Consider the following 24,634-nt stretch of genomic DNA (forward strand, 5'->3'; position numbering starts at 1 on the left):
TGTGAAATGGTTGTTCAACCCCAAATGGGGTCCCAACCCACAGGTTGAGAACCACTGTCTTAGAGTTAAACAGGTTGAAAGAGTCTTCAGTGAGTCTGTTGTAACATCTTGAGAGTTCCATGGTAGGTATTGTCAGAACTTTGAATTAGTCCAGATCAGGAAACAAACTCCAAAAGAAAATTCTGTTAATATAAACTGTCATAATAAGAATAACAGAATCTTGCAAGTCTAATTGTGTTTTCCTTTCTCTCCCTTTTACATCCCATCCCCTTGAATCAGGGAGGAGCCAGCATGATTCTTTTCCTATTTTTTTTTCTAGAATGCAGGGCATATTTTTTCACTAATTGCTTTTGTAACAGCTTCTCAATATTTTCTTAAGGTCATCTCCATGGGCCCCTATAGCCATTGAGCAGGTGGGGAGATGGATACTTTTGTCTTTAGCAACTTTTTTCTGAATGTTTGTGAATTGCTTAGACTAATTACTAATTGCTTAGACTAAGTCCCGTAAGTAATATAAATCCTGTAAGTAAGTAAGTAAGTAAATAAGTAAGTAAGTGAAATAAGTAAGTAAATAAATAAATAAGCAAGCAAGCATGTTTATTCCAGTCTGGATAGACTGCTTGATTTCTTTTTATTTGAAAATAAAAACACAATCACAGTGTAAAAATATGTCTAGTTCAGCTACCAAGCTATATGGACTATGTCTAGAAACTTCTCATGGACCTTATGCTTGTAGCCTAACACAACAAGGACAGATCTGCACATTCAATTTGGTCTTTTGCCACTGTAGGCCACGCACACTCCCCAAATGCAAAAAATAAATGTCCTCCTCTTTCTACTCCTAGGATGACTTTCAGCTTTGATTCAAAATGCCAGTTTTCCTACTTGAACAGTCAGCCGTGTCCAGGGCCACTTCCTTCCCCCATTCCCCTTTAATTTTTAATTTTCAAGGTTTGTTTCTGTGAGGCTAAACTATTAGATTTTCCTTGTTGCAACATTTTTCTAAACCTTCAGAGGAACATAAGAATTAAAGAATAAGCTATTTCCTTGTTATTTAGATTATTATGACATCAGAATAAAAAATGGTACCATAGGGAGAAAAGAAGCAAGAAAGATCTGTGCTAGTGTGATAGGAATATGGTGTGACAATGTGAAGACATCCATGTATATAATGATTTGGGAAAGTAAAAGAAAAGCATAAAAACTACTGTTGTGAGAAACAGTCCGTAAAAGGAAATTGAGGACATTGGTTCATCTGTCTACCCAGGGGTAGCCATCAGTGTTTGTCTTCTCTGCATGGATGTGAATGACAAGAAGCAAGGGAATAACTATGGACGTCCTGGGTGGTGATAGTTTGGACTGAGCACCCATCTGGCCCTGTTGCCCAAACCAGGCTTGGGATTTCTGACATTGGCTTATAAAACAGCTGGGAGTAGCAGGGGTGACCAGCAGCTTAGACTGCAGAGTGAAATTGCCCGAATTGAACATTGAAACAAACAAACATAGTAGCAAAATGTCCTTATTTGAATTAATGACAGTGTTACCAGGAGCCACACGAATTCTTTTTGTAACATATTTTTCTTTGACAAAGATTTCTGCATTTTCTGATATATTTTGTTCAAGCCTAATAAAAGCAGACACTGTCTAGGCTCTGAAAATAAATAGGGCTGCTCCTAAATAGTATTTGGATAGGAAATCACCAATGAATTGTCTGTGGGCCAGACAAAGAAATTTTAAAAAATATCCCCCCAAAAGATAATAGAGAATCACTTTTGTCCTGGGTGGATATGCCCAGATAGGCACAAGAACTGAGTGCATTTTTAAAGTGTCTTTGTTTTTGGTATACACAACTATAGATAGCTAGGTGCAATTATTTTGTGGTCTTGCATGGAACAACTGAATTACTATCTATGGATCATCTCTAACAATATATAAAGTTTTATATAAAGTGTAAATTTTGTCAATGCCTATTTTGAAATAAATCTTGAATGGTAAGAAGTAATCCAAGCATTAGGCTTACACTTCTATTCATTTACATTTGGATATCTAGTCAATATCCTTTAACTTTCAACCACATGCTCTTAGAATTTAGAGAAGACTATTTTGCTTGTTTTAATTTTCTATTTATAATTTTATCGCTGATTAAAACCCCAGAGCTTAGTGAATTATAAATTTGTAGAAATTGATTACGTAGAATTTTCTGGAAAGGTTACACTGAAACAACGCATCCATGAATTCAAATGTCCTTGAATGACCATAGCATAAGTGTTGCTAGATTTCATAACAAGCCCCCAAGGATTTAAGGAAGTTGGTCCAAACCACTTGGAGAACACTAGGCTGGAGAAAACGGCCTCTCAGATGAATAAAAGCACTCAGGTACATTGTTTCCCATAGCTTCCAAGGAACGGAGCAATGTTTGTTTTAATGGGCTGAGTGTTGTTCTTTTCTGCCTCTCCAACACCCATTCTTTTGAAAATTCGGATAACAGTTGTAAGAAACTAAAATACATTTTGAGAAGGATTTAATGGGGAATATTTTTTAAGGAACCCTAAATTGTCAGGTCTTATGAGAAAGATACCAACTAACTTGATGTTCAATTGACTTGGATTCATCAAATTCTCTACCATTATAAAAGAGATTTAGAGCATGTGCTTTGTATATAGACTAGGCATATAAAGCATTTTTACTCTATCTACATTCAGGGAGAGACAAACATCAGCACAAATGAAATCTGACTAGCATTTATCCTTTTCCCAGGCTGCGGGGCTCTTTGCCAGGGGGCTGTGGAAATGGCTGGCTGGTTCACATTCTCATTTGCCCTGTTTGCGCATGCATATGGGCTTGAACGAGGACGCTAGCGCAGGGCGGGAGGTGCACTGCCATTTGTGCATGCGCACGGCGCCAGTGCATGCCACATACACAAATGGGGCCGTTAGGGTTGTGCCAGCCTGCATGCGCGCACTCCAATTTTGAAGCTGCTCTCCTTCCCTCTGGTCTACGAGCCCAGAAAGGTTGGAGACCTAGCCTAGACCCTTGGTTTCTTCCCTATTATTTTCACAATTAAAATCCCTCATAAGCTTGTTCACAGTAGTGTGAGGCTTTTTCCCTTTTACAGCACTTCTACATATGAATATGTAGAACCACAACCTAGGAAATGTTACAAAAAGAAATATCTGTATAAAAACAGCCCTGTATTGTCAGTGGTTTGTTTTTCTTATGAAAAGGCCTGATTCACCTTGTACATTTTCAAAAGTAAGCACATCTTTATCCCATAATGGATTAGTAAATTTCTGTCCAGATAATCTAATAAATTAATATTCCTGAGAAAATTTAATAAGAGGTGAGGTCAGTGGTGGGATTCAGATATGTGAATAACCGGTTCTCTGTGTGAATGCTGTTTCTGGAAGTTCATTCTGAGCCTGGGCAACAAAAAATTAGCTACCAGTTCTACCGAACTGGTACGAACTGGCTGAATCCCACCACTGGGTGAGGTCCTGGTGGGAACTAATATAGGAAACAACTAGAAATGAAGATATCAATTCTCCTAACAATTTTAATGACATTTTTAATTGATAATTGGGGGGGTTGTAGTTGTAGTCATAGTCTGAGTTGGGTGGACACGTAAATGTCTTAATGATCCCAGGGCTGCCTATGATTGGGAAGTGGGGAAAAAAAGCATCCTATTGCAGAAGGCATGTCTGTTTATATCAGATGCCAGAAATAGGAATACTCGCAATATTTTGAACTCCAATAGTCATCCGTCCCATTCATCATAACCAGTAGTAAAAGCCTAAGGGAATTGTTCTCCAAAACGCCAGGCATTTCTTGCATGTGATTACTGTAATTGAAATGTAGTTTGCAACATTACAACACAATGGACAATAAACTTGTGTTGTAGTCGCTACTCTTCCTTTCCTGCAACTGACCTCTACGCTACAGACGCAGATCTAGGCAGAGACCGAGGGGGTCGACTCAAGTTTCCACACACGGCCCACTTCGTCCTGCTGCATGTGCCGGAATCTCTTTGAGGCTGACCGTTACAGCTCCTCTCCGGACCAAGCGGAAACAGGCAAGCGCAGCGGTGCGCGAATTTGGTTTTCAACTCCTCTTAATCTTTAATGGGCCATTGACTCGTCCAAACTGGCCACTCCTGCGACCGCTTTTGAAAACGGCGATTTTGTTGAGTCCCGCGGAACAGTCGCTTGGTTACTGGAAAGAAACCCATCAAGGACAGGCGGGGAAGATTCCCTCCGACTCCATTAGGCTAAGAAGTTCATTGAGTGGGCGGAAACTTCCAGTGGGAAGTAAGCACAAAGCCTACGGGAATTAATCTGACGGATGAAGCGGATGCGGAAGCCAGGCGCCGCCCAAGACGGCTAGGTTTGCCTTCCCTGGGCGGCCTGGCGATAGCGAGCGGAGGCATGTTGCTGCGTTGGGGCCTGGCCGCTAGGAGAGCTTCCCGGTTGGCGTGCCGCAGGTGCAGCTTTTTGCTAATCGGAAATACCCTCTTTCCCCAGTCTCTAACCACCCGCCTTCCTCTCTTCTTTTAACCCTCCTGCAAGCCAACATCTTCTTCCAGCTTGGCCATTGGGAAATCGAGTTTTGCTTTTTCTTTCCCAACTGTCTCTTTCTATTATCTCCACTTTTGTTCCTCGGCTAGTTTTATTGGATTAAATGAGATTGACTGATTGGAGCTTTGCCTGTCCGTTTCAGAAGCAAACATTGAATTTCGTGAGATCAACTCATAGAGGGCTGAACCTTAATATGAATCCCGCGTACCAAAAACATTAGCGGGGTCTGCGGTTTATTCAGTAGCACTGAATGAACTGACACTTTTAGTCATTTCAAAAATTCAGTGTTTTCTATTCTATAAATCCAGCGTCCCCATTCACGGCCCTCCCCTGAGATTTTTTGTAATGAAAAAATATAGGGATGCAATAGAGGAATTGAATAAAAATGCAGAAGTTACTATTAAAGGTGTGTCATACTTCTCCCCCCTGCAAGCCAGATACTGAATTTCATAATAGTAGCAAGTGGTATTGATGCTCTGTCTCACTTTGTATCTGCTGCTTGGGTGGCCCCTTTACCAAATTTGTGGCTTCCCACTACATGAGAACTCAATGGCCCTTTCATAATCCATATGTCCCCACCTAATCTTAGCATATTCAAGTTCATGGGAGCTCCTGGGGTCCCAGCATTTCCTCAGCCTGCTTTCTGTCATTCTAACTCTTCTCAAGCTTTTGTACTTTTTCTATATTTTTCCAACATGCTTTTGTTTCTTTTTGCCTTGGCCCTCTCTGCTTGCAACTCTTCTGGATTCTGTTGCTTCCCTATTTCTTTTTCAGTGCAACATTTCTCTACTTCCTCTTAAATCATTTGCTACAGGATCAGCAGAAGACAGTGCAACTTGTGCACATTTTGGTATCTGGATTGTGTATCTGTACTCAATTCCTATTAAGAACCTGGTCAGTAACAACTGAGTGCGGTTGCACACATACAAATACTTAAGAAATTAGGTCCACACAGCCTGTCCAGACTGCAGTGAGTGTCCCTTCTCTTCATTATTTAGTTCACTAGATTTAGTATAAAGCTGTCAGGTGCTGACTTGGCCCATCTCTTGGCAGCCTACTCAAATAGAATAAAATAGAAATAGACCTTGGAGGTCTTCTAGTCCAGTCCCCTGCTCAAGTAGGAGGACCTATACCATCTCAGACAGGTTATTGTCCACTCTCTTTTTAAAAACTTTCAGCGATGGAGCACCCATGATTTCTGGGGATAAGCTGTTCCACTGGTTGATTGTCAGGAAGTTTCTCCTTAATTCCAGGTTGCTTCCTCTCCTTGATCAGCTTCCAACCATTGTTTCTTGTCCTTCCCTCTGGTGCTCTGGTGAATAACCTGACCCCTCTTCTTTGTGGCAGCCCCTCAGATACTGGAATACTGCTATATTGTCTCCCCTATTTCTTCTTTTCTTTAGACTGGCCAAACCCAAGTTCCTCAGCCGTTCTTCGTACATTTTGGTCTCCAGGCCTTTGATCATCTTAGTTGCTCTTCTCTGAATTTTTTCCAGACTCTCAACATCTTTTTTGTGATATGGTGACCAAAATTGGCAGTATTCAAGATGTGGTCTTACTAGGGCTTTATAAAGTGGTACTAGTACTTCGCATGATCTTGATTCTATGCCTCTGTTTATACAACCCAGGATTGCATTAGCTTTTTTAGTTGCTGCTGCACACTTCTGGCTCATAGTTAAGTGATCGTCCACCAGGACTCCAAGGTCCTTCTCACAATTACTGCCTCCAAGCTAGGTCTTGCCCAATCTGTATTTGCTTCTTTGGTTTTTCCTGCCTGAGTGTAAGACTTTGCTTTTCTCCACATTGAAACTCATTTTGTTGGATAGGGCCCATTATTCAAGTTTGTCAAGATCTTTCTGGATCCTGTTTGTCTTCTGAGGTTTTGACTACTACTGACAGTTTGGTGTCATCTGCTAATTTGATGAGTTCCCCTTCAATTCCCTCGTCTAAGTCATTTATGAAGATGTTGAAGAATACTGGGCCTAAGACGGAACCTTGTGATACCCCACTGCTTACTTCTCTCCATGTGGATGTAGTGCCATTGAGGACTACTCGTTGAGTGTGGTTTAGGAGCCAGCTACAGATCCATCTGGTGGTGATGTTGTCTATTCCACCTTTTTCTAGTTTATCAAGGAGTAGGTTGTAGTCTACTTTATCAAATGCCTTACTGAAATCTAGGTATACTACATCCACTGTGTTTCGCTGGACTACTAGTTTAGTCACTTTATTGAAGAATGAGATCAGATTGGTCTGGCATGATCTGTTTTTAACAAACCCGTGCTAGTTATGACTTTGTTTGCTACTAGTTGTTTGCAGATCTGTTTTTTGATAATCTTTTCTAGGATCTTCCCAGGTATTGATATTAAACTGATTGGTCTGTAGTTTCCTGGGTCGTTTTTTCCCCCCTTTCTTAAAGATGGGGACCACATCAGCCCTTTTCCAATCCTTGGGTACTTCCCCGATACTCCAGGATTTGTGGAAGATGTGGTATAACGGTTCTGAGATAACATCTGCCTGGTGATTTGTATTCGTCAAGATTGGATAGGTGTTCTCTTATCATGTTCTTGCTTATTTTGATTTTTGTTTCTAGTATGTCTTGCAGTGGTTTGTTTTTTTTGGGTGTGTTAGGCTATGGTTTATTTTTGTTTGACGATTGATGCAAAGTATGAGTTAAGAAACTCATCTTCTCGCTTTAATGGGCCTACAGTTTCCTTGACTTTTTTTGTTGTTGTTAATGTGTTGGAAGGAACCTTTTTATTGTCCTTGATTTCTGTTGCAAGTCTTCGTTCATTCTGAGCCTTTGCTTTCCTGACTTCTTTGCATGTTCTGGCTGTCTGCTGATAATCGGCCTTGGTTATGTGCCTCTCTTTCCATTTTTTCTATTTGTCCTTTTTGTCTTTTAATTTGTTAGTGAAATCTTTGTGCAGCCATGCTGGTTTCTTCCTGGATTTTTTGTTTTTCTTTCTCAGTGGTATTGTGCTGATGTGGGCTTTTGTGATCCTGCTTTTCAGGGTTTCCCATGCTTCTTGGGTTATTTTCCCCTTTAGAATTTTGATCCATAGGATCTTTCCTAGGTTCTTTCTGAGCTTGTCAAAGTCGGCTCTTTTGAAGTTTAGGACATTGGTTGGATTGCTTTCTATATTAAATTCCAGTATGACGTGGTCACTAAATTCCGGCAATTTAGATTCCCTCTATCACTTCTTCTCTATTTGTAAGGATTAAGTCCAGTATAACTTTGCGTCTAGTTCCCTCCTCACCTTTTGGGTGACAAAGTTGTCGGCTAGGTTGGTTAGGAATCTCCCGCTAACTGCAGAGTTAGTTTCCCAGTTGATATCTGGATAGTTGAAGTCTCCCATTAATACTGTGGTATGTTTCCTGCATACATTTGTTAACTGGTTGGCAAAGAGTTCATCTGTTTCTTCTGGTTGGTTGGGTGGCCTGTAATATATACAGTGGTGGGATTCAGCTGGTTTGCACCACTTCAGCAGAACCAGTAGCTAATTTTTTGTTGCCCAGGCCTAGAATGGACTTCCAGAAGTGGCATCCACACAGAGAACTGGTTGTTCACATATTTGAATCCCACCACTGAATATACACCTATGGTAATATCACTTATTTTCTCTTTTATATTGACCCATATACATTCTGGAGAGATTTTGTCTTGGGTCATGTGCATTTCTGCAGATATGTAGTGTTCTCTTACATATAGTGCAACTCTCCCTCCTCTTTTTGTAGATGTTTCTTTTGAACAATTTGTATCCATCCATCTGTCTATTCCATTCACGGGTTTTGTCCCACCAGGTTTCTGTTATGCCAACTATGTCATACCCCCCCCCTCGTGTACTATTGCTTCTAGTTTGCCCTGTTTGTTCCCCAAGCTTCGAGCATTTGTGTATAAGCATTTAAGGCTTTTATGCCTGTCCGTGGGTATGATTCCTATATTTCCTGATTGTTGTTTCTTTTTTCTCAACACTCATTGTTTGGTTTGTTTTCTTGGGATTTGTGATTGGTTTTGGGTTCTAGAGATTCTAGAGATTGGTCACCGTCCCCTCTCAGTTTTAGTTTAAAGCCCACCTGATGAGTTGGCCCAGTCTTTTTCCAAGTACATTTTTGCCTGTTTTCATGAGGTGTAGTCCACCCCTTGCCAAGAGTCCCTCATGTAGAAACTGCAGTCCGTAATCCAGGAAACCAAAGTTTTCTTTGTGACACCAACCCTTTAGCCAGTGGTTTATTTCTAAAATTCTTTTTTCCCTCAATAGGTGTTGGCCTTTTGTTGGGAGCACTGACGAGAACACTACTTGTGCTCCTAGCTTCTTCACTTTGTTGCCTAGTTGTTTGTAGTTTTTCACTACAGGTTGTTTGTTCCAATGTGGAGGAGGAGGAGGTAGTAATCTGTGGGCCTAATTATTTTGGTTAGGTTCTCAGGGCTCCACATCTTTGATTTTTGCTCCAGGGAGACAGCATACCTCCCTGGATTGTATGTTTCATCTGCAGGTGGATGATTCTGTTCCTTTGAGAATAGAATCTCCTATTACCAACACTCACCTTTTTTGTGGGGGGGCACTGCAGTCTGGGGTGCTTTTCTGGTTGTCTAAGGTGTGTTTGTTGATGTGGCTTTTTAAGGGATATTTGAGGTGACTTTTTTAGGATTATTTGAAGTTGTTTCTTTGCTAGGTGTCTTCATGTCTGAAGGATAGGTTGTGGGTCTGCAAGTTTCCTTCTAAGGGCAGAAGGGGTTTGTTTGTTGCATGTTGTTTCTTTCTTTGAGTGTTATGTTTCCTTCTGTGTGTGACATACCTCCACTTGTCTTCCTCCAAGGGTTTATCGGTAGGGTCAAATCCTCTGGGAGTTATTTGGGTTCATTGTTCTTCTGCAGATTGTAATAAAGAAAACCGCCAGCTAACAAATAGTTTTTGCAATTTCTTAATGGGCACACATTAAGACTGGATGCACAAAATGGAACCTAACTGTTAGGCACATTCATGATAAATAATTATGCTAGCCTGAGACAAATTACTCTATGGGCTTTTTTTTTTAGATGATACACTTAATTTCTGATGAGATGGCTATTTTGTTCTTATAAGTCATGCCTGTCCCTGTCTTCCATTGGACTTCCATCTTGCAAAATCATACATGCTAGAACGGGTCCCCAACCTGTGGGCTGCAGCCTGGTACTGGTCCATGGCCTCTTGGCCACTGGGTCATGGGAATGGCTGGTGAGTGCGCACATGTGTGCATGCACCCTCTCCATTCACACTAGTGCCACTGCGCAGGTGCTAGCGGCCCCATTTGTGCATGTGCAGGATGCTAGCGCCACCACCAGTGTCATGTGGGCACTAGCGGCCCATTTGCTTATGCACATGGGCGCCAGAACTACCATCAGCGTTGCTGTGGGTGCATGCGGTCTGCTTGCGCATGGGCATGGGCACTCGTGTTGCTGCCATACACATGCTTGTTTTGCGCATGGGCATGGGTGTGTGATACATTTCCCTGTGCCTCCATTTCCCTCCGAGCTACCAACCTGGAAAGGTTGGGGAGCTCTGTGGTAGAAGACATGTGTATATCTGAAAGGGAATGTTGCCATTAACTGTGTTCTCTTTGCCTGAATGTTTGTGTGGACAGTTCAGACTTCTATGCCTTTGGAGAAACTGGAGGATTTTGTGTTATGTTTGTGTATGTGGCATTACCTAATGCCTTAAAACTAGTTAAGTTGATCTCAGGCTGTGCATAGGAGCCAAATTCAGCCACACTTCTAAATGGATATATTTGCTAAAGAGACAAATTCAAAAATAGAAAAACAAACTCAGAAATGATACATTGCTTTTTAAAATTAGATGAAACATTTATTATTTAGCACTTAACAAGATAAAAAACAATTTATTTTCTGCAATCTTATTTTATGGAGGTTGGGAGACTTCCAGACTGAGAAATTTGAATTCCCATTAAGAGATTTTTATAATCTGATTATTTATCTTTCAAGACATCTAAAACAGGAAGTCTTTGTGTATTTCACAGATGAACAAAGTTACAATATTTTATGGGCTGCAGTCTATTTTACTGAATAAAAACTGTTCTGGGATGAGGATATTGTTTGCAGTAGGTGAGTTTTAAATAACAAAACTGGAGAAAAATTGAATTCACAAAGTAAAGAAAATAGTGATGGTTGCTGCTAGCATTACCATACTGAGTTAGGAAACCTAAGGGAGATTGGGAAAGCAAAGCTTTAGCTGAAATAAATTATCATTTAGCAAGCTCCAACTAGGTGTAAATACTTATTCATTCTATATTGAATGGAATGAATAAGTATTCTAAGTATTCTGAGTCAAAGGCACCCAGGAGAGACTGAGATAGAACACCACTGTGGTATCTTTAGTTTGATCACCATATGCATTCTACTGCATTGTTGTCTTTGTGCACATTCAGGGAAAACAAAGGGTAAAGGCTTTCGACATGTCCATATGCTTTTGTTTCACAGTAGGAATGCTGCAAATAAATGAAAGTATTCATTGAAAAGAAACTGTGATGGGCAGTGACCTGGAAAATCAATTTTATGTGGAAAGATTGAAATTGGTAGATACAATACATTTAGTCTGGAGAACCTGGATACTGAGCAGTGGGGAGATTTTTGGGAGGGTTTGTGCAATGCTTTTAAGACTGCCTTGACAAGTCCCTACAGTTTTCTTGGCAAGGTGTTTTAGAAATACAGGTAGTCCTCAACTTACAACCACAACTGAGCCCAAAATTTCTGTTCTTAGGTGAGACATTTCTTAAGTGAGTTTTATGACATTTCTTGCCCCAATTTATGACTTTTTTTTGCTACTGTTGTTAAGTGACTCGCTGCAGTTGTTAAGTTAGTAACCTGGTTGTTAAATGAATTTGGTTTCCCCGTTGACTTTGCTTGTCAGAAGGTCACAAAGAGTGATCACATAACCCCAGGACCCTGCAACCGTCATAAATATGAACCAGTTGTCAAGCATCTGAATTTTGATCACGTGACCATGAGGATGCTGCAAAAGTCGTAACTGTGAAAAATGGTCATAACTCACTTTTTTCAGTGCTGTTGTAACTTTGAACAGTCACTAAATGAATTGTTGTAAGTCAAGGACTACCTGTAATTTACCATTGCCTTCTTCCTAGGGCTGACAGAGAACGACTAGTCCAGGGGTAGGCAACCTTAGCTCTTTTATGACTCATGGACTTCAACTCCCAGAATTCCTGAGTCAGCATATGCTGACTCAGGAATTCTGGAAGTTGAAGTCCATGAGTCATAAAAGAGCCGAGGTTGCCTACCCCTGGACTAGTCCATGGTCACCCAGCTGGTTTTGTGCCTAAGGCAAGACTAAACCTCATAGTCTTGTAGTTTTTAGTTTGGTGCCTTAACCACTGGTGATAAACAAAACTGATGATAATACTTTGCATATAGCTGTCCTATAGACCAGAGGTCCCCAACTTTTTGGGCATCAGGGTCTGGTTCCATGGAGAGAAGTTTTTCTGCAGACCAGAGGAGGCGTTGTTTCATGTACTGTCTGCATCCTGTAGATGGGGCTTTGCTTGTTTACGCAGCCTGGTTTCTGGCATGCCATGGGCCAGGGCCAGTCCACGGACCAGAGGCTGGGGACCCCTGCTATAGATCGCAACCTTATGTGGTTTTATTTGGGAAGATCCGGAGAGGACCTCAAATCACATTTAGGTGAATATAACAATAATGTTCCCGAGAATGTTATAATTGCACAAGTTTGCAATTATAACAAATGGATCTTATGATCCCTTGCATTTGCAAATGCCAGATTAATGAAAAGACGTTTTATTTAAAAAGAAGGTTAAAGAAAAAATGAGTAAGCTGGGTCTGTGAGAATCCATTGCCTCTGTTTTTACAGGAAGAATATTTTTGGCCTCAAATCATGGAACCCCATTTCTCCAGGCAGCATTGTCTTCTTGCAGCCCCAGAGGACCTTTCGAGCAGTACTGTGCACTGAACTGAAAAAGCCATTGGTTGTTAGGGATGTCCCATCTGCTTTGCTTCAGTCACACGAGGTAAGCAAGCAAGTAACAATACTTGGGTCGAAAGTTCTCCTACATGATCAGTCAAGATGGTTTTGTTTGTAGGATTTAGATTACCATGAATGTTTGTTTCAAACAATTTGGGCTTAGTGTGGTCTTCGGCCTTTTCGATGTAGGCCATTGGAAACATTCCATTCAGATCTCTGATAAGGCTTCTTTTTCTTTTTATTGTCAGACTTTGAGAGGAATCTAAACTGGACTCTTTGAATACAGTTCAAAACTGCGGGATGCAATTGGATTACACCTATTTTCCAGTTAAGACTAACTTGCTGCAGATGTTGCATGAATATAGCTATACCCTTTTCTTCCCTTCCTTTTTCCCCCTTGGATTTTTATCATCTTGTCTCATGGCCCATTTCCTAGATATAAGCTCTCATCTGGCCTTAGTAAATAATGTGATTTGTCTTTCTTAAAGGGCTTCTGGAAAGGAAGTCAAACAAAATGGTTGAAAGAAAATTGTACTATCACTACAGTTTTATAAATAATTTACTAATCTGTGCAAATAGTTTCTAGCTTACTGATTCATTTACAGGTAGTCTTTGGTTCACAATCACTCGTTCAGCAACTGTTACGGTGGCATTGAACAAGGAGACTCATGGCCAGTCTTATTCCCTATTGTTAATGAAAACCAGTGACTTTGATGGAATAGAACATTTGTAGTTCAGGATTGAAATCTTAGGTTCTTGGTACGTTCTGACAACTCAGACAAACAAGCTACCGTATATGCCGGCGTATTAGGCGACCCGGCATATAAGACGACCCCCGTCTTTATAGCCGGGCCGCATTCCTAGAATGTCGTCTTATACGCCGGAAACTACCAGTATTTCCGGCGTATAAGACGACCCCCGTCTTTGGCACCGATTTCAGCGCTTGCGGAAGTCGTCTTATACGCCGGCATTTATGGTAATAATAAACAACAGCAACACAGACATGGCAAGCCACTAGTTTATAAAATGAGAGTAAACCCAACTCCCTTATAGCACTGATGATGTTACTTAGTTGGATAATGAAACATCTGCAAGAAAAGAACCAAGCTCAGAGAGCACCAAGGATTCCATAACAATGACTTTAATTGATCTCTGTGTGTAAATAACAATAAATATTGTTTGCTTTATCATTACTTGATAACCAGAAGCCATATCATGTATATGCTATATCTGCTTGCTATGTATAGTAGAAAAGTGATCCTGTAACTGGAAAGCATGAAATATAGGTTGAGGGAGAGAGAGAGAGAAAGAACATTATTTTCGTAAAGACAAAATAAAATTTCCCTGTTTTGTGAACCATAACTGCTACCACACATTTCCCCATAAATGAGGGAAAACATTTTTAAGCTTTGAAAGACCAGACATTAGTTTTTCCTTGGTGTTTGAAATAACTAGGGGGCATGTGTGTATTTGAAACAAAGATAAACCATCCTCTCCTCTTGTTATTATCTTCCAAAAATGACTTTCTGGCAGCATTTACTGACTATATCTGAAGGTGTGGAATATAATCTGTGAAGGTTTATGCTATTGAGTTATGGTTAGTCTTTAAGGTGATGATTAACATAAATAGTCCTTGGGAAAATAATTGCATTTATAAATTATATTTTACCCATTTTATTTTATCTGTTTGTTAAATTGATCATAGGTGGGGCTTTTAAAGCAAAGAATGTCTTCTTCAATCATATTTTGAGATATTAAGCTAGGGGTTTTTAATATGCAGTGATCCATATGGGAAAAGTGGCTGTGCTTATTCTAAGAGAATGCAAATGAGGATTTTTCACAGAGAGCTGGCATTTTTCAGAGTTGTGGATGTCTTGTTGATTAGGTCATGGAAGCTGTATAATGTTTGCAATGCAGTAATCAAAACTGATATGCTTTGAAAAGGCAGCATGTCATTTACTACTCAGACAGCTCATAAAGACACCATAAAAAGGCTGGCAACATGATTAATAGACAATAAAAAAAATAATGTCCTATTGAAAAGCAGAAATAAAAAATTTGGTGGTAGTTAAATCCTTACTACATTTAATTGGGTTAACATTAAACCGCAAAAAAATTACCCAAGACAGTAGTTTTTCTCGAACTTAGAAGCTTGTTCAGATCTTGGTATATATTATTTTCACTTCTAGAAGCTTCGGGCCTATCTGTAATATTATGCTTAATCCTAATAGTTTTGACCAAATCTTGCAAATGACTGACAAAGCTTACGGATCCATAGAACTTCTTTTTAGGAATCTAGGAACATATGCCTATTTTTATGAATAATTTAAGGTATATTTGTAACCTAAGAAGAAACTGGGTTTATAATATCAGTTTAGTAAAAATTCTTTCTGCTAGACAGAATTGATAGGACAGGTATTTGTTCACCAGATTGCTTTATGCAATATCTCTAGTTTATTCTCTAGAGAAGGGGTCCCCAACCCCTGGCCTATGGACCAGCACCGGGCCGTGGCATGTCAGAAACCGGGCTGTGTAAACAAGCAAAGCCCCATTCATGGGATGCAGGCAGCACACGAAACCATTCCCCCTCCGGTCTGTGGAAAAACCTTTCTCCATGGAACCAGTCCCTGGTGCCCAAAAGGTTGGGGGCTTCTGCTCTAGAGAGCCAGTTTGGAGTAGTGGTTAGAAAACAGGAGACCATGACTTCTAGTCCATCTTAGGCACAAGACCAGTTAGATGACTGTGGGCCAGTCACTCTCTCTTAGCTCCAGGAAGGAGGCAATGGCAATCTACTTCTGAAAAATCTTTCCAAGAAAACCACAGGGACTTGTCCAGTCAGTTGCCTGGAGACAATACTAACTCAAAGACATGCACAACCCCAATTTCCCCACTCCCTTCATTTTCTGGCAATCAGTGTATAGATCTTGTGGAAAGGAAGCAGGATTCAGATGAGGAATCCACTTTTTTTTTCTTGGTCTCTTCTTCCCTTGCACAAAACAGCAGCCAGGAATATTATGAGAATTCTTTTTTTTTTTTATTGAAAATTTGTACAGTTTTACAATAAAATAATCCCCCTCTCCCACCCCCCTTCCCCCCCATCACCCTCCCCCCTCCTTCCCAGAGCTGTAAAAAAGGTTAAATATTTGGAGGTATTTTTATCTGCTTCTAATATAAAATTGTATAAAAATAATTATGAAAAGTTGTGGTTTAAAATACAGAAAGATTTGAATGATTGGAAAAAATTGCAATTATCTTTGTTGGGGAGAATTGCTGCGGTTAAAATGAATGTTTTGCCGAAGTTTCTTTTTTTGTTTCAAATGATACCTATTTTAAAGAAAGAGGTAAATTTAGAAGAATGGCAGAAAGGTATTAATAAATTTATTTGGGCGGGGAAAAACCATGAGTAAAACTTAAAATTATACAAGATGTTCGAGAGAGAGGTGGACTCAAGATACCGAATTTGAAACTGTATTATGATGCGGTGGTTTTAACACTGATTAGTGATTGGATTAATCTAACAAATGTAAATATACTCCTTTTGGAGGGATGGGATTTATTATATGGATGGCATGCCTATTTAATATATAATAAAAAGGTGGATAGGGTTTTTAAGTCTCATATTTTAAGAATTTCTTTATTGCGAGTTTGGAAGAAATATTATAGAACAGATTCTAAAATTCCATTGTGGGCAATTCCAGGGCATGCAATAGAAGGAATAAGAAAAGGAGTGAAGATGGAGAGCATTTCTTTTAAACAATTACTTAATTGGGATGGGAAAAATTGGCAATTAAAATCTATGGATGAATTATTACAAGAAAATATTAATTATTCTTGGTTTCAGTACAGACAATTATTAGAAAGGTGGAGGATAGATCAAAAACTGGGTTTGAACAGGGAGGATGTGAATCTGTTGAAACAAATTAAAGACCAAAGTCGAACTCATATAAAAAGAATTTATGGTGTTTTAATGGAATTGGATTCAGAAACAGAATTAGTTAAAGATTGTATGGTCAAATGGGCTCAAAATTTTGAAGAGCCGATTTTATTAGATACATGGGAGATAATTTGGGTGAGGAATGTTAAATTTACGCAAGCTCAAAATTTACGAGAAAATTTTTATAAAATGTTTTATAGGTGGCACCTTGATCCACAAAAGATGTCTCATATGTATCCAAATCTGCAGCCTAAATGTTGGAGATGTGGTTGTTTGGATGCAACGTGTTATCATATTTGGTGGTCATGTAAAAATATAAAGGCTTTTTGGATTAAGATTTGGTGGAACATTCAAAGAATTTTTAATAGAAGGATAAAATTTACACCACAATTGTTTTTATTAGGCATTATTGTTGATTGTGATGATAAAGAAATTATTTTAATGTTGAATTTAATTATAGCGGCAAAGCTGCTGATAGGGTAATACTGGAAGAAGGAGTTTTTGCCTACTTTAGAGGAATGGTTTCTTAAAGTTTCTTATTTATCTGAAATGGCAAAAATTTCGGCTTATTTGAAAGATCAATCGCAAGAGAAATATTTTTTGGTGTGGAAAAGATGAGATTAAAAAGTATTATTTAGCTTTTGAATAATTTATGTTTAAGGTAATGATTAGAACTATTGTTTTGTTTTGTTTTTATATATTGGAATTAAAGTATTTAAAATTTTGTTTTTTGAATGTATTTATAATTGTTTGATGTTTATTTAAGTTGTAAGGTTTTTTCTAGTTTTTATTAACCCTGTATTCAGCTCTGGGAAGAATATTACGAGAATTCATTAGATTAATCTTGTATGCGTGTATAGAAAATAATTCTTTCATTTGTTGCATTTCCTAAGTTAATCAGATCACTCGCTGTGGCTTGATTCTAAAGAGGAAAAAAAAACAGTACTTAAATGTTTAACCTGTCTCCTTCTCCTCCCTTTCTTACACACATAAAGACGTTTCTGGTTATGTGAGGAATGTGGGATTGTCTCTTTTTGTAGGTCAGAGTTCATGTCTGCAGCTGTGGAGTCAATTTTGCTGATATACTGGCCTGCCAGGGTCTTTATCAACATCACCCTCCTCTCCCATTCATCCCAGGTGAGTGAAAACATTTTCATGGTGTCTATGTTGTGAGAAGGAGCCCTAACATAAGACCAAATCTGCACCCTTTCCTAGATCAGCCTTCTCCAATAGATAAATTTATCCAGTGATAGAAATTGCAGTCTAGCCGCCTGCCAGTGTCATATTGGAGAAAGCTGATATTAATTCCCTTTCTGTTCCTAGATTTCTTAATGAGAAACTTGTTTTTTAAGAAGACTATGCAAATTTCAGACATACATTGTTTATCTGAAATGTAACTACTGGGAAGCAATAGATTAAAAAATTATGCTCAAAAGTGGAATGTTCGACTCTACCCACAATAGAGGAATGATTGGTGAAGATGATGGAGCTTGCAGAGATGGCTAAATTAATTTCCTTGATCAGAGAAAAGACAATACCTACATTTATGGTTGATTGGAAACCCCTTTTAGACTTGTTGCATGAAATGGAAAAAAAAATACACTTATGACTTGTTTTGATGATTGGGGGAAAAATATATAATAGAAAAAAATGAGCTTTTTATGTAATCATAGAGCAGTGGTAGCGAATCTATGGCACATGTGCCAGAGGTGACACTTGGAGCCTTTCTGTGGGCACATGCACCATCGTCCCAACACTGCCTCCTCCCACGGCCCCCTCCTCACCAGCAGCCCCCCAGAGGAGAGTCACCCCCGGGTATGGCCCACGTTAAGCAGCGCAGCCAAGGACATGGTAGCCAGGCAGTGGGGACAAGACTCTGCCCTTGTGCCCCATCGCGCGCAGATGATGCTGCGGGGCACGGGGGGAGGGCATGGCCACCATGGTGCTGCTGGGCTGCCTGGGTGATCTGTGGTGGGCCGTGGAGGTGATGGGTGGCCCAGCGGGCATTGCAGAGCAAGGACGGGATGGAGGGGCGGTTTTTGGGCACTCGGTCTCTAAAAGGTTTGCCATCACTGTCATAGAATAAGAGATAATTTTATAATAATATTTGCTGGTAGAGGAAATCAGAAACTTTTTTTTCTATTTTTTATTTCTTCCTGCATTTAGTTTTTTTCGTGTTTTCTCTATTTTTATTCTTTCTATTTTGCATTAGTTTGTATTTGCTTTTCATTCTCTTGAAAACTTTTAATAAAATTATTTTTAAAAAGGTAAATAAAAAAACAGATTTTTTTAAAAATAAGAGTATTAATATATTGTTCCATTTTAAAAAAAAAAATTATTGTGCTCATGGTGACATCTTCTGGCCAATTCTCAGCAATGATTATGATAACAGTTATTTTAGTATAGGATACACACAGACACACATATATATGTATATATATTGTATGTACAGTATATAGAAAGAGGGGGGGAAGTAATGTAGAATCCATTGGTGGTCAAGAAAAATGGCATAAAACAGTGTGAAAATTTTCAAATTCTCCAGAACCCTTGAGAGGAGATAAAATAAAAAGTAAAAGATGAGAAGAAATATGAAAAGTATCTCCAAATTAGATCAGATAGACCTCTACAGTAAAGTCTGCATTTTGGAGCCTCAAAATGGAATTTTCAAACTGAATGCATTGGTCACTAGAACATGATGGGGTAAATGTCTCAGCAACACATGGCCAGCCTGGTTTTAGCTCAAAAACTCAACAGAGTAGGACCTGACTGGTATTTGAATGGGAAACCACTAGGGCAGAAATGTCAAACTCGCGACATCACGTGACGTTGTGCAATGTATCGGGACCATTGCCATTGCCAGCAATGGGGTGGGTGCGGCTTCCGGATGATGCGTCCGGTCCCCGGCTGGCAGTTTGACATCCCTGCACTAGGGACTTCCAGGATCCCAGGTTAGATAAGAAAAATTAAAAAAAAAAATCTCAGTAAGAAGCAGTGGTAAACCATTTTCTTACTGCCACCAAGATAATTATGTCAATAAGCCACTGAGAGTCATTGGAACAGAGTCACCAAGATTTTGACCTGAGAAAGCTGATATTGAGAGTATATTTGATATTGGAAAGAAAATGACTGAACTTGCTACCTCTGTATCTCCTGAAAACAGTGAAGGCTATCTATAAATCACATCTGTTCCTTTGTCTTAAATCTTTTGCTAGACACAAAAGAAGTTATAACATTGCAAATTAGGCATTTATTTGCCTTGTTACCAGGTCTGTGTTTTTGCTCTGTGTGTAAAGTGATTGCTACTAGTGTGGAAGTAACTGATGATAGATGTGACAACTAGTGTGGAACTAACTAATGATTCATGCAATAACTCTGTATTATTATAGAGATGATGTTCTCTTTTAGGAATGGAATATTCAGGAGATGTGGTGGAGACTGGAAAAGCTGTCACCAACATCAAAGAGGTAAAGAAGATTCTTTGGAGTAAGCCTTACAAGATCGTTTTGTTATGTAAATTTAGTACATTGCTGGCTTAGGGAAAAAGAATATGGAAATTCCTTTAGTAGTTGCTCACTAGACTACTGCATTTGTAATCTGTGAACTAGGACAGCAAGAGAATGAGAAGAGAATATGCATAAATACAGATGTCTTCTTTAAAAAATGCACAAATTGTAAAACAGACTCAGTATTTTCATTCTGAAAGTAATTAGGAAGAATATTGTTCATATATCACAAATGGATTTGAACTAATTTATTCATAGTGCAGATTTTCAGTGCTCTTTATTGTGTTAATTTTTCAGCAACAATAGTTTCCCAAATGTCACTGATCCAAAGAAAGATGAAAGTTAATCTTCCAGTGATTTTTATAGCAAACCTACCGGTAGCAATGAACTTTAGAAACCAAAGTATTATTGCATCAATGTATATGTCTTAAGAAAAATGAACAAGAAACCAACATTATTTATTGTATTTTTGGACAACTTCTAATAGGTTTTGAACAGAAATAGTTTTCTGAATTTGTTGCCAATTGCACAACAGTAACAATATATACCATTTTGCTTACCTTTCCATTAACTAATTCTAGAAAGGTAATAATATAATGCAGTTTTAGTCAAATACAGTGTCGCTTGTGAATTATCTTCATGTTCAGTTCTTTGATGATGAGCTGAAATAAATTTAAAAAGAATTCTTTACCACAGACAATTGCAGTGAGGCTCATCAAGTTCTAATCTCACACTTTCAATGTTTTGAAATATTCAAGAGATTCTGTCATTAGAATCTTATGTAACATTATTGAGATTTCCTTAAGTTGAAATTAAGTAAAATTCCTTATTCTTCAGATATTCCACACTATAGCTGTAATAAAAGCTTACAAATCTTGGTTAACTTTATCCATTTGGAGCCAACTGGGAAATTGTGACTAATCTTTCTACAAAATGTTTTCAAAAAATAACAAGATTTTTTTTAACAATCAACCTTGCCCAGAGCTTTTGGAGTATGGTGGTTTCCCTGCCTGGAAGATACCAAGATCTGTACCTAACTGCTTAGACTGATTGCATAGCATTCAGAACTGTTTCACTATTCCTGTTTATAGCTTGATTCATCCTAATGTACAATTTTGTACAATTGTACAATAATGTACAATTTTGTAAATACTCATACGTTAACTTAATGAAATGCTGATTAAAATGTTGATATTTTAAATATCTTGTTTAGATATGTTTTTAGCCCTTGGCAAAAGGGGGGAACATGTCAACTTTTCTCCTCCTTGTGGTTCTCTCCTGTTGGTTAAAGTGGTAGCATATTTATGTCACTTGATAACAGTGCCTTTTGACAGGGGGACTGTGTCATTGGTGTGACCAATGGAAAAGCTCTGGCGGAAGAATGCATTGCAGATTCAAAGGTATGAAAAAAATAATCCCCCAATACTTTTTTAATTCTTTGCAAAAGCCCCCCCAAAAATAAATATGTAAGAGGATAAATAAGATTACATGAATATTCATCACTCATATTTTACTCGGTAACATTTGTTTATATATTAGGAATATTAAGTTTAGCTCATTTTACCTAACTTTAAAAGAGGAAAGAATAATGGGAAGAGTAAATAAATGGATTAACAAAAGAAACCCAATTTATAAATATTCTTCTTGTCAAAACTTAAAGTGATAGGAAGCTTATCGAATAGGGGAAGAGATAAATTTTTGTGATCATAGAAAAATTAGAAGAAAATGAGTATTCTTCCTTCTTGTAAAATCAATCTTTTTACAGCTGTAAAATCACACAAAGTCCTATTGGTTAAAGTGGCAGCATATTTATGTCAATTGACTGTGGACCTTCGGGAAACATTACTTTGTAATTTGTACTACTTGTCATACTGTTAGTTAATTGGGGTTGTCACTGGTGTTCTGAAGTTCTTTATTGCAGAAGTTCAGAGAATAATAAGTTTGAAGGGCTTGTGATGCCTATGTTCAGGAATTCATTTTTTTTTCTTTTTTGAAAGTTGCTTTGGAAAATCCCCCAAGGAGTACCTTATGAAGAAGCTGCAGCACTGCCTGTTTCATATGGGACAGCCATCTTGGCCTTGAAACACAGAGCACAAACACAGCCAGGGTGAGTGGAAGCCCAACAATAGTACCACAAAGTCTTATTTGGTTAACAAAGTTCTGGGTTGTGTTGCAATTCTGTAATAATTGACGGTTATCTTTAGGCTTTCCCTGCCTGGAAGATACTAAGATCTGTGTCTAACAGATCATTAGACTTGATTGCATAGCATTCAGAATCGTTCCACTATTTCAGTATATAGCTTGATTTGTTCTAATGTACAATTTTGTAAATGTTGTAGATGAGTTTTTGCTTTATTTTTAATATGCTGGATATATTTGATGTGCATCGGATTTGAAGTAAGGCGTTTTTTTCCCTAACAAAATGGACTACTAAAAATTAGGAATCTGTAGGAGCAATTATCCAAAAAGTTGGCTGTTTCCTTAGTTGTATCACCTCTGCATGTTGCAAACGTGATTAAAATACCAACAAAATTGGATTGGTAAGAAAGAGTTTATTCTGCAGAAAATAGAAAAGCGGTTTGCAAAGCGCAGTGGATCCTGGTGAAAGACTTCAACAGGAAGTTCTAAACCCAGAGACCACACCAAAAATATTCAAACACATAACATTATATACACTCCTATCGCGACGCCCCCATCCCCTCCCCTTAGGTCCCATTTGAGAGGACTTCCGGGGGCACAATCTGTCCGATCCGCCTAGCCAGAATAGCCAGAATACATCGTCGTGTCCCCCCCCCCCGGTTACATTGTTTAGAACTTCCTTTTGTCTTGTTGAGTGTGTCTTCTACCCAAGCCTTCTGGAATCTAGTGCCTACCTGCAGGGCTTGGCTAATCTTTCTATTGTTAATCAATTGTGACCATTTTATTTTTAAACTTCTTCCTTTCTCACAGCATGAAGATGTTAGAAGATACATGTTGTACCCTTATAACTCTATATTTTGTCCATCCCTTCAGCCAGTAAGATAGTCATGGAACAAGGAAATATACAATTAAGACAGGCAGTAACTATTACTAGGTCAGTCTTGCCCAACCTTATGTCCTCAAGATAAATTAGAGATCTGTCTGACTTGCTCTCAAGTTTTCATTGCTTTTTTTTTCCTAAAAGAGCCTACAGATATTTGAAACTAAATCCCTAGAGCTTCTTGCCTCAACATGAAGTCCCACAAATAGTTTCTAGAAGATATGCCCTCATACCAGCAGCTATGTTTTCTCCTAAGTCTGGACTAAAGGCAGCCCAGCTTTAGTTGCTCTGTTCTGGAAATTTATTTTCTCTCTTATCCTGACTCAAGATCTCCTATTTGGATAACCCATGATGCATGGAAGAGGAGTCTGGAGGTGTTATGATCTGGGGTGGAGATATATTCATCCACAATTGATCTGGCCTCTTTGCCTCTGGTTCCCAGACTTGTTGAAGGTTTGGCTAAAAAAACAAACTTCTAGAGCTATTTTTTTAATTGATTGATTGGCAAAGAGAGTGCAAAGGCTTAAAAATGACTATCTCTATTTTAATGGAAGTAATTCAAATGACCAACCTGGTTCTCTTCTCCATAGTTGTAATTCTCAGGGAAGCACTGACTCTTTGTTTTCTTATGATAATTAACAGGAATGCTGATCTCAATAGAAAATTCTTTGCTCCCACCTAGTGGCTAATAGCAATAGCACTTAGACCAGTGATGGCAAACCTTTTAGAGACTGAGTGCCGAAACTGCAACCCAAAACCCACTTATTTATTGCCGGGTGCCGGATGGGCGTGGGTCACTGGGTGGGCGTGGCCGTGATAGCCATGGCGGACTGGGTTGGCGTGACTGGGGTAGGTGTGGCCCCCTCAATGATGCTTGTGGGGAGGGATGCCTGTGGGGATCGAGCAGGGGGAAATCCAGGAGGTCTCTGGCGGCTGGGGTGGTGGGCCAGAGGCTTGTCCTGTGAGGTGAGGCGAGGCAGGAAGTGGGTGCCAATTGCCGTGGGACAAGGCAAGGTAAGGCAGGGGCTGGGGCAGCTGCTGCCTGACACCATCGGCCCCTGCACACAGAGTCCAGCGAGTACATGGGGGCAGACATTGTCCATCAGCAGCCACAGCTTGCCAGCTGTCCTGCATCATGGCGAACTGGCCACAGAGCCCCATCGGTGCAGGTGGAAATGGCCCCGGAATGGCTGGAAGGAAGCCCTTGCCCGGCCTGGGCCCCATCCACTCAACGGCTCTGATGGGGGTGGCAGCTGCTGCTGCTCCAATCAGCCAACCATGCATAGAAGCAGGAGGAGGTGGGGGGTCAGCCGGTGTGCAAGGTCTGCTTCCTGGTCAGGCTGGGGGCTGGCCACCCCCCAGCCCCCTGCCCAGTGTTCCTTCTATGCAATCCTATGTGACCGCAGTGTGGATGAGAGGCTCAGCTGGTGGGGGGGATGGCTTTCCTCCATGGAGGCATCCCGGCCTTCCACCCCCCCTAGTCAGACCAGCTCACCTTCCCCTAGCCAGGACCTGATGACCCCCTACTCTCTTGCACCCATCCCAGTCTGTGACTCCTGCAGCCCCCCCCCACTGTATCCTTTTGTCCCCCAGGAGGGACGTCCAGCAATTCTGCAACC

The 24,634-nt window shown here is 39.6% G+C and overlaps 1 protein-coding gene across 1 annotated transcript in view; it reads left to right on the plus strand.

Moving 5' to 3' along the window:
- The first annotated feature begins 680 nt into the window (after positions 1-680).
- LOC120298442 (quinone oxidoreductase-like protein 2) overlaps positions 681-24,634 on the plus strand; it is a 29,918-nt gene continuing 5,964 nt past the window's right edge. Inside the window, 7 exon segments of the mRNA XM_039322215.1 lie at positions 681-3,352; positions 3,492-4,477; positions 12,449-12,605; positions 17,534-17,630; positions 19,899-19,957; positions 21,331-21,396; positions 21,994-22,103. Coding sequence (XP_039178149.1) covers positions 4,422-4,477; positions 12,449-12,605; positions 17,534-17,630; positions 19,899-19,957; positions 21,331-21,396; positions 21,994-22,103 — 545 coding nt within the window. The 5' untranslated portion in view covers positions 681-3,352; positions 3,492-4,421.

This window comes from Crotalus tigris, unplaced genomic scaffold, assembly GCF_016545835.1.
Source record: "Crotalus tigris isolate CLP2741 ecotype Arizona unplaced genomic scaffold, ASM1654583v1 scf7180000023888.79487, whole genome shotgun sequence".
NCBI lineage: Eukaryota > Metazoa > Chordata > Lepidosauria > Squamata > Viperidae > Crotalus > Crotalus tigris.